Source organism: Gymnoscopelus braueri (genome assembly GCF_963280865.1).
Source record: "Gymnoscopelus braueri genome assembly, chromosome: 10".
In the NCBI taxonomy this organism is placed as follows: domain Eukaryota; kingdom Metazoa; phylum Chordata; class Actinopteri; order Myctophiformes; family Myctophidae; genus Gymnoscopelus; species Gymnoscopelus braueri.
In genome coordinates, this window is record NC_137611.1 from 56,239,394 (window position 1) to 56,250,292 (window position 10,899).

Genomic DNA, 10,899 nt, shown 5'->3' on the forward strand with positions numbered 1-10,899 from the left:
GAATATATATTTTTCAAAGCGAACATTTGTAAAATATTTAGTTCCAGGGACCTCCAGAAGCAAAGATTTGAGTTACAAATGTCCACTTAAAAAAACAAAACAATTATTTGCAAAAAATGTTCATGATTTTTCAACAATAGCAGATCTACAAGCTCGGTGCTGCGCTTCAATATCCCCCCCCCCCCCCCCCCAAAACAATCCCACCTTCTTGTTGGTTCCATTATTGAAATACTGAAGAAATGACACTCCTATTCATAGGAAATTAGCATCATTAGGCTCTTAATGCAGGAATTATTGATAGTTGTGTGGCGTGTGTTGTCCTTGTCACCAGTGTCCCGTAGAGCGGCAGCCTGTAGCTGACAGCTGTAACTGTCCTGTGGGAAAACCTGGCCTCCCTGGATTACCTGGACCCATGGTATATACTGTATACACACTATAGTGCAAGGGATAATCGACAGGGAGCAGGTCATTACTGAGAAATAAACCTGACAGGGTGATTAGAATATTCACCCTGAAGGGATATTTCTCAATAATGACCAGCTCCCCATTGTTTATCCCACATATTACATGGCTACTTAATAAAGTAACGACAAAACAAAGGATTTCATTGCTTACGGTGAAAGCATTCCATACATTTTTGCCAGGTGCATCCAGTGCAACGTGTCGCTTCGGAAAACAAGTATTGATTAAATAGAAAAAAAATTTGGTTACTGCATTGCCTATTTCTCGTTTCAAATGTTTTCAAAAACATTATTGAGAGCAATGTTTAGCTATAAATGACATTGTGTTTGTTTACATAGCTGCCATGTTGGATGCGGCACAAAATCATGCAACGCATGTTGATATGAGTCAGGTGCTCTGAGGCTTTGATTAGACAGATTGATATGAGCCAGATGGTCTGTGTATTTTTCGTCCATTTGAATTAAATTTTTATATTTGATAAATGAAATTCGGAAAACGGTCAGTTTTCTAAATTCTATTTAGAAATGGTTAAACAAAACGTAGAAATAGGTATTATATGACCCGATTCTAGATTTTCATTGGTGTGGTTCCAAACAGAATTAGGAATTTAAAACAACATGGCGTACTGAATTCCAAAGCCTGTACCGCTTGTTCTATAGCCACACCCCGCTTCTGTGACGCACCTGGAACTGATAAGCGGACAAACTTTTCTTTTTTTTGTTTTACATATTCATCGACAATAAAGCAACAGAAACAAACAAAAACACAGACAAACCATGGGGGTTATCTTAGAAGAGAGCCTTAGAATGGTTAACTTTGGATTTATGAATATGAAAAATCTCTAAAATAACTATTAAATGTATTATGTATAACTCATTGAGTGTTAAAAAGGCTTAGAATGGTTAGCTTTGGATTTATGAATATGAATTATCGCTAAAATGACTATGAAATTGATTATGTATTAAATGTATAACTCATTGTGAAGAAGAAGTAAAACATTGCTATGATGATAAACACCCTGCATGGGTCCATAAATGCCTACATTAATTAGAAATGAAGAGCTTATTTCTCTTTGGCATATTTGTAATTAATTAGATAATGAATACTAACAAGGGATCAGTTATTGAAATAAATAGTTCATTTATTTATTTAAATACTTTTTTTTTTAACTTAAATATCCAAACATATAATACAAATAAATACAATCATGCAAACATAAATTAAGTAGAAAATATAAATGTAAACGTAAATAGAAGGCACATACAACTTTGTTATAAAGGTGGGTATAATAAACAATTGCTATGGGTATGGGACTTGAGTCTGTTTGGCGGCGCTGTTGCACTGGTTAATGTAATGTTACTGTGTTGCAGTGTGTTAACGTAACGCTACGGTGAGGTTATGTGTTAATGTGACATTGTGTCATGTTGTTTGTTTGTCTTCCTCAGGGTTTCAGAGGGGAGAAAGGCAGAGAAGGCCCTCCAGGACCTGATGGAAAACCTGTGGGTGATCAATCAATCAATCAATCAATCAATCAATCAATCAATCAATCAATCAATCAATCAATCAATCAATCAATCAATCAATCAATCAATCAATCAATCAATCAATCAATCAATGTTGAAACTAAACGTTTGTCTGTGCCGGTGTCCACTTACAGGGTAAACCAGGTGTAGCAGGAATGCCAGGGGAACCGGGGAAGAATGGACACAAAGTGAGTTTACACAAGGTTGAACTTTGTTGTTGTTGTTGTTTTCAGTCAGTCGAAAATATCCTTGAAAATCTAATTTTGAACTGCCTTTTTTTTCTTACAAAATATTTCTGAAAATACACATTAAGACCTGAGGAAGAATGCCTTCTAAATCAGTAGTTCTCACACTTTTTTTGTAATTCATTTTTTTTTTTTTTTTTTAACAAAAAAAAAGATTTACAAGCTTACAGAGCGGCATGAAGTGATGCGCTGTGAGCTTGTATATCTAATAATAATAATAACTAGAGGTTTGGGCCTTCGCAGCCCTAACCTCCCAACCTCACGACCCACCTGCTGTCAAATAGAAAGCCTTTCTTGAGGTCAAAAGAGGTCAAACTTCCTGTATCAGGTTGCTATGGCAACCTGCCAGATCAGGCTGAGGGTCTGATAGGCAAATCAGAAAACCAATCAAGCCGAGAGTCTGATCACTGATCGAGTTGGGGTAAGATGCCTAAATAATAGCCAGTGCTCTGATCAACAGTCTGTGACAGGTCTTGGAGGCATGTGGAGTGATCCTGTGCTACGAACTTCGGAGCTTTTGTCAATTATATAAAGATTATATAAAAAATATAATATATAAATATATATAATATATAATATAATATAATAATATAATAATAGTATATAAGATAAGATAATTTCTCAAATTTATATAGCGCTTTTCTGAGTACCGCTTTACAGGGGTAAAGCGGTACTCAGCGGTACAAATAAAAACTACTTTATTAGGGGGAAAAACACTAAGACTAAGGAAACAAAATCAATGAAACAGTGGAAAGAAGAAAAAGAGAGGGGGGGTGGAGTTAGCTGGGGAAAGCGATATTGAAGAGGTGGGTTTTGAAGGATTGGAGGGTGGGGGCATCTCTGAGAGTTTTGGGGAGTGCATTCCACAGGGTTTGGGCAGCAAAAGTAAAAGCTGTCGCCCCAGGTACGGTCTTGGGGACCTCAAGGAGGTTTGCGTCACCAGACCTGAGGGAGTGGGAGGGGACATGACATTTGAAGAGATCGAATAGGTAGGGGGGAGCCAAATTGTTCAGTGCCTTGTAGGTGTTTAGTAGTATTTTGAAGTGGATTCTTTGTTTGACCGGGAGCCGGTGAAGGTCGTGGAGGACTGGTGTAATATGGTCTTTGGAACGGGTACTGGTGAGCAGGCGGGCAGCTGAGTTCTGGACAAATTTAAGTTTATTGAAAAATACTTTGGAGGTGGTGCCATGGAGGATACTGTTGCAATAGTCGAGGTGGGATGTGATGAAAGCATGGATGAGTGTTTCAGCTGCAGAGAATGACAGAGAGGGCCGGAGATGGGCAATGTTCTTGAGGTGGAAGAAGGCAGTTTTGGTGACCTGATTTACATGGGGGAGGAATGAAAGGTTGGGGTCAAGAATGATGCCCAGGTTGCTTGACTTGGGTGGAGGGTGTGACAATGGAGCCATCAATGTTGAGTGAAAAGTCTTGGGTAGAGCGGGTGAGGGAGTTGGGGCCGATGATGATGATTTATGCAGTTGAGTTTGAGAAATTAATTTTGCATCCATGTCTTTATTTTGCATACATTTGTGAGGCAGGCAGTGAGGGTGGAGTGGGTGGTTGTGATGGTCTTGGTGGAGAGGTAGAGCTGTGTGTCATCGGCGTAGCAGTGGAACTGGAGTCCATGGTGGCGGAGGATCTGACCAAGTGGTAGAATGTAGATGATGAAGAGGACGGGACCAAGAACTGGGGGACACCGTGGGTAACTGGGGGCAGTGGAGGAGTTGCAGTTATTGATGGAGATGAATTGTTGTCGATCGGAGAGGTAAGAGGTTATCCAGGAAAGGACTGTGCCGGTTAATCCAAGGGAGGACTGGAGACGGGTGATGAGGATGTGGTTAATGGTGTCAAAGGCAGTGCTGAGGTCGAGGAGGATGAGGATGGAAGGAAAGCTTATTTTGTAGTAAGTACACAAGTATGAAAATTGGTGAAATGTGGTTGGGGAAGAAACCAGTTAGTTTCAACTTTTCTTCTTGAATCTAAGGAAAAAGAAAAGTTCTTTTAAATCATCTCTTTTTGTTTAAATCATTCATACAAGGTTGAATATATATGTCACAGGGAAATTGGCATTCCAGGGAAATTGAAAAAGGAGCGCTCGTTTTTAGGCGCGGGGCTTCGGGACGAGGCTTTTCGAGACAGGGTTTTTTACGCGAGGCGCTCCTCCTTGCGAGGAGGAGGAGGAGGAGGAGGAGGACGACGACGAGGAGGAGGCGCGAGGTGGGGCTTTGATGCGAGGCGGCGAGAGGAGGAGGAGGAGGCGCGAGGCGGGGCTTTGATGCGAGGCGGACCTGGCTTTTGTTGTTCCCCCCCACATAGCAACCAGGAGGCTACGCAAGGGGAACGCTGAACACGCGTTCACACGTACACGTGATAATAGTTATTGTCCATGACGGAGGCGCGCCGACTCAGCAGAGCTTGAGGCCGAGTAGGCACGACCGAGCGCCTCCAGGCGCGAGTGCCCGTGCCGACTGGCCGATGGTCTGCTAGTCGAATCAGCGCCGTCTGAGTTGTAAACCGATAGGGGGAGAATAGATCTTTTCATGGGTTACTATCCATGTGTGCGTGTGTGTTGTGGATAAACTAAAACAAATGTTAAAAGCCAGAACACAATGAAATGATCTTAACAGTCAAACTTTCAATAAACCAAATTGAAAGCATGAGTGTGTGTGCGCGCACGCGTGTGCGTGCGAGTGCATGCGTGCGCGTGCGAGTGCATGCGTGCGCGCACGCGTGTGTGTGTGGTCGGGGGTCTAGTCTAGTGTGGCTTGCATTGCCCTCTAGTGTTGGTTCTACAGAATTGCCTGGGGCGGGGGGTGAAAACGATCGCGCCTTTTTCAATTTCCCTGGAATGCCAATTTCCCTGTAACATATATATGTGTGGACTTAATTTGAAGCTAATAAGTGTTATGTGTTAAAACCAAGGCAGATTGTGTAATCCATTGTGTTGACTTTTTAGGCCCAGCCCAAGGATCCTATTGTTCTTAAAAGCTTGTTTGTGAGTGGTCAGAAATGAACCAGGAAGAGTGTTTTACCATGTCAAATGTTTCTGTATAAAGGAGGTTGTTTCTGTCATTCAGGTTACACTGTGATTTGGCTACACACAGATGAACGAATTTCTATGGACAAACCCACTTTTGAACTGTAGCTTTGTTATTCTTGCACTCAGGGGATAGTGTTGTTTTCGCCTGATTAAGGGGACCAGATACCACACAAGAAAGCAAGAAAGCAAGAAAGAAAGAAAGAACACATTTAATTTACACACTACTGATGATAGTGCTGTTGAACTAATGAATGAAGCCAACAACCCAACCCATCTCTCCACCCATAGTTAACAACAAATTGTGAAACACTTCCAAGCTAGTGTCAGATCTCTCAACTGTCAATTAAAATATGTAACCAAAAGTAGTAGTTAAAGTACCAAAAGTAGAAGTACTCATTATGCAGAACGTCCCATTTCACAAATATGTTATACATTTTATGTATAAAATCATTTGAAAATAGCAGATCTACAAGCTCATAACACGCCACGATGCGACGCGTTGTGTGCTTGTAGTTCGGCAATTTCAAATAGCCAGTGCATATATAGGGCTTAAAGGAGTAGTTCACTCTTATTTTCTATCAATTACACACCCCATGAAGCCTTGAATTCATGGAGATTTTCTTAGTTTTTGTCACATTCCTAAGCCCATCATTTGATGACCGGGTCATCGGTCAGTAGGAGACTCAGTAGGAGACTCCGCCGATCATCAAATTATTGGCTTAGGAATCCGACAAAAACATCTCCATGAATTCAAGGCTTCATGGGGTGTGTAATGGATAGAAAATAAGTAATTTTTTGGGTGAGTTACTCCTTTAAGTGGTTGATGCATGTTTTGTAATAAAAATCTAAATCTACAAAGTAACTAGTAAATAAAGTTTCAAATAATTATTGTGGAGAAAATAGTGCAATGTTTGTCTCAGAGACGTAGTGACGTAGAAGTATGTAGTATAAAAACGAACCTACTCAAGTAGAGTAAAAGTACCTCAAAATTACACTTACAGTATTTAAGCACACCACTGATTATTAATGCAGTTTACTTACTGTAAGGTTCCTTTTTGTGTCAGCAATCTTATCTATTGTTACATAACAATCCTTTTTTTTTTCTTTTACTTTTTTCCCCCAAGGGAGAAGCAGGTGAACCCGGTGTGAATGGAGAACCTGGACTTAACGGAGCCAACGTAAGTACAGTACTTAAGTACACCACTGATTATTAATGCAGTTGACTTCCCATATGCGTCCTTTATCCCAGGACCACACTTTGAGACCCACTGGTGTAGCAAAGTGTTTCCAGTGAGCCAACATGCACGATATCAGCATTCTGACTCTGTTTGACCAGAATGGAACAGAGCCTTCATTAGTATCATTGGTAACACCATGTGAAGGAAGTAAGGAAGAGGTCTAATTTCTTTCCAATATGGCTGCTGTGCATAGAGCCAGAACTGCACTCATTACATAAATAGCATTACTAGGTGCCTGCTGGCCTAGCGGTCCAGGCGCATACCACTTGTCTGGTAATCCAGTCTTACAGCATGTCGCGGGTTCGACTCCTGTTCCTGATGGCCTTTGCTCTGTGTCACCCCCCCATCTCTCTCCCCATTTCCTGTCAGCCTTCTTTTCTCTCAAATTAAGGCAGAAAAAAAATATCTTTAAATAAATAAATAGCATTACTAAATATTACACATTATTGATAACTGTCCTCATTACAGGGGAAGGTGGGCTCTCCAGGGACCCCTGGACCTCCAGGTCCTCCTGGACCTATGGTGAGTTGCACGCACACACTAATGAGGCATCATTGTGTGACACAGCATAAATGAAGCAATGTGTGACACAGCATAAATGGAGCAATGTGTGACACAGCATAAATGAAGCAACATGTGACACAGCATAAATGAAGCAATGTGTGACACAGCATAAATGAAGCAACATGTGACACAGCATAAATGAAGCAATGTGTGACACAGCATACATGAAGCAATGTGTGACATAGCATAAATGAAGCAATGTGTGACACAGCATAAATGAAGCAACGTGTGACACAGCATAAATGAGGCAACATGTGACACAGCATAAATGAAGCAACATGTGACACAGCATAAATGAAGTTGTCTCCTTCACAGGGACCAGGACTTGAAAAACTCCAACTGAGGAACCAGGATAAAGCAGGAGCTGAGGTAAGAATGGCCCATCCATCCATCCATCCACCCCCCCCCCCCCACACACACAGACACACACACACACACACACACACCCACCCACCCACCCACACACACACACACACACACACACACACACACACACACACACACACACACACACACACACACACACACACACACACACACACACACACACACACACACACACACACACACACACACACCCATCCATCCATCCATCCACCCACACATCCATCCAACCATCCATCCATCCACCCACCCACCCATCCATCCATCCATCCATCCATCCATCCATCCATCCATCCATCCATCCACCCATCCATCCATCCATCCATCCATCCATCCATCCATCCATCCATCCACCCATCCATCCATCCATCCATCCATCCATCACAACATGTTAAATGCTTCTTCACTCATTATGTGTATCATTGTATTATGATGCTTGAAGGGTCATCCAGGTGAAATGGGACCCCAGGGACAACCGGGAGAGCCAGGGCCACAGGTATGTAGGATCTATCTATCTGTCGATCTGTCTGTACTGTACTGTACTGTACTGTACTGTACTGTACTGTACTGTACTGTACTGTACTGTACTGTACTGTACTGTCTTGGAATTCCAGACCTGTCCATTTGGCCTCTAAATATGAATCATTTGTTTGTAGCTCTATATTAGGTAAATGTGACGATGTGAAACGATGTGGTACTGTATGCTCTCGTATCTCCTCTCAAACATGTGGCATATCTCTGGTCTCAGATGGAATATGTTGTCATGTGCAGCAGATTATTAACAAGACAAAATGTGTACAAAACCCCAAACACCTTGTTTGGGTTTAATAGTAATAGTAATGTTTCATGTTTTCCTTTCAGGGACAACCAGGAGCTCCAGGGAACAATGGACTTGTTGGAGCAAAGGTGAGTTGACATTCCATTTAACCTACTGTACCTTTGATTGATTGATTGAATGCTTTATTAACAGTTTGAAAATAGTGCAGTGGGACGATTATACAATGGTTGTTAAAAGGATAACACAACATGTACCACAACGTGTCACAGTGGTACACGTTGTGAGCTTGTAGATTGGCAATTTCTGCTATTTTGGGGAAAGTATGAATTATGATTATATTGTAGGTCTTCTGAATATTAAATACACCTTGGTTTTGCTTCATGCTCATTTCTTTTTTGCATGCGCACGTGTGTGTGTGTGTGTGTGTGTGTGTGTGTGTGTGTGTGTGTGTGTGTGTGTGTGTGTGTGTGTGTGTGCGCGCGTGCGTGTGTGTGTGTGTGCTTGTGTGTATGTGTGTGGGGGGGTGTCAACATGGAAATGATAATGCAACAATTATTGTGATTATCTGAAATGATTGCGTTTTCACATCGAGGCCATGCATCTCCTCTGCCAAATGTGAGCATGTGTTTTGCATATAAGGACGTGTTTACTTGTGTGTAGTTGTACCGCACATAGCCATGTGTTTGTGTTGAAACATAAAACCCATATCAGAAACATCGGAGTTATAGAACATCTGGATGGGTATTAGTTAGTGGTCTGACTTTCGTTCCACTTTTAGCTCTGAAAGACTACACACCTAAATCAGGGCGGCATTTTCTACACCACTTGAATGTGCAGTAAGTGATTTTATTTTGTTAAAATAAGTGTTAAATAGTGTTGTGATAGTAATCATTGCCAATGCAAAAATCTAAAATGACACAGATGCTTTCCCACTTTTAATGGGTTAATGCAAAATCGCCTAATCACAACTATTTGAGTATAATCACAATTATTTTGCATAGTCGCCATAATCGTTAGTCGTTTCCACGTTGAAAACATCTTGTGAGCTTGTACAGTAGATCAGCTACTTCCATTTTTTTTCTCTTTACATTACAAAGTATAGTTATTAAATATGGCAGTCATTCCTTTGAGTTATTTGTCATATCTGCTCTGTGCAACTTTTGTTTCACGAAGCCTAATAGCCAAACAGAAATGCAATTTTAATTGATATGTTATGTATCGTCATTCGTCAAGTAAATTGTCCTGATCGTGACAGGCCTTCTAGCACTCTGCGTGTGGTCGTGTACCAAATGACCACAAGATTGTCATATAATATCCCTTTGTTCATTATGAGTGACGTGCCAAAAGTCTACTGTTTAGTTGATGTTCTGTGCTCGCTGTGATTCCTTCCTTTTTTAGTTCGAATCAATCAGAAACATGATTGGAGTGTGCTAGACCACTGTTTCCCAAACAGTGGGGCGGGACCCATGTTTGTGTCGCGGACCAATTCTTATGGGTCACAAGTAAATAATATACTTTTTCGTTTCCTACATAAAAAAAAAAGTTATTTCAAAAGACTTAAAAAAGACAAACAAGAAAAATTGTGAGCTTGTAGATCTGTTATTTTCACTTTTGGGTCCCGGGCAAACGTATTTTTTTTCTTCAGGGTCTTGAGCTAAAACCTTTGGGAACCACTGTGCTAGATGCACAGTAGCCGGGTGTTTTCCAGGACATAGGTGGAGTAACAACATAGCAATTAGAAGCACATGTCTCTTGACGTTTTTTTTTGGGTGTAGTTCCATTCATCTGGTGCTCACCATGTGTTCAGCAGACCCCCCTCCCTCCCTCTAAACATCTGTTAGGGTCACGCCCAGATGTTAGGGTCACGCCCATAGTGGAATGCTTCAAACTCTGACCCAATATTCACATCCTCTTTAATTCAGTCAAACTGTATTTTCAAAGCCAATTTTATCCTCATGGTTAAATGGAGTTTGAAGACACAATGGGTTTGTGTAGGAAGGGGGCGTGTCTGATAAAATGAATATCAATTATCTAAAGGTGACTCTCCACCAAACAGACTACAACAGACTGGCAGTCTGTTGTCAAAAGTTGGCAAAAGTTCTGCACAAACTGTCGGCTGACGGCACATTGTTGTGCGCATGCGTTAGAGGAAATCAGGTAACATAACTCTCCACACCAGGAGGCGGCAGTAGTCTGCAGCGCTGGTCTGCAGGGGCCTGCCAGTGTTGCCAGGTCTGCTTATTATAAGCGACGTTGGGCTTGTTTTCTTGTAAAGTCCCTTGTAAATATTCATAGTTGCGGGTTGCTTTTGTTTGGGCTTGTTTCTGAAGTTAGTGTAGTTGCTTATTTGGGCTTGCTTTCAAGATTATTTTTGAAAATAGCTGATGTAATAGGGCTCAAGTGGTAAAGCTTCTTTTGGGCTTGTTTTCATAGATCTGGTCACAGAATCTGGCAACACTGGAGTCATTTTTGAAAGAGCATTTTTGCGCTATCGTAGCCTACGGCTTTACTTTGGAGTTGATTGATCGGTATAGGAATTGAGAGTTGAGAATATGGTATCTAGTTCAAATGGCTTCCTTCTGCACCACACAGCACCACCACACAGCACTTACGCCAACCCCCCCCCCCCAACACCACCCTGCAGCTAACGACGAGCTCTAGCCTG

At 41.6% G+C, this 10,899-nt stretch overlaps 1 protein-coding gene across 1 annotated transcript in view; it reads left to right on the forward strand.

Moving 5' to 3' along the window:
• LOC308093704 (uncharacterized protein) overlaps positions 1–10,899 on the forward strand; it is a 75,085-nt gene that overhangs the window by 21,377 nt on the left and 42,809 nt on the right. Inside the window, exons 13-20 of the mRNA XM_080440031.1 lie at positions 332–415; positions 1,908–1,961; positions 2,120–2,173; positions 6,395–6,448; positions 6,977–7,030; positions 7,388–7,441; positions 7,899–7,952; positions 8,318–8,362. Coding sequence (XP_080296157.1) covers positions 332–415; positions 1,908–1,961; positions 2,120–2,173; positions 6,395–6,448; positions 6,977–7,030; positions 7,388–7,441; positions 7,899–7,952; positions 8,318–8,362 — 453 coding nt within the window. The remainder of the gene's footprint in view (positions 1–331; positions 416–1,907; positions 1,962–2,119; positions 2,174–6,394; positions 6,449–6,976; positions 7,031–7,387; positions 7,442–7,898; positions 7,953–8,317; positions 8,363–10,899) is intronic.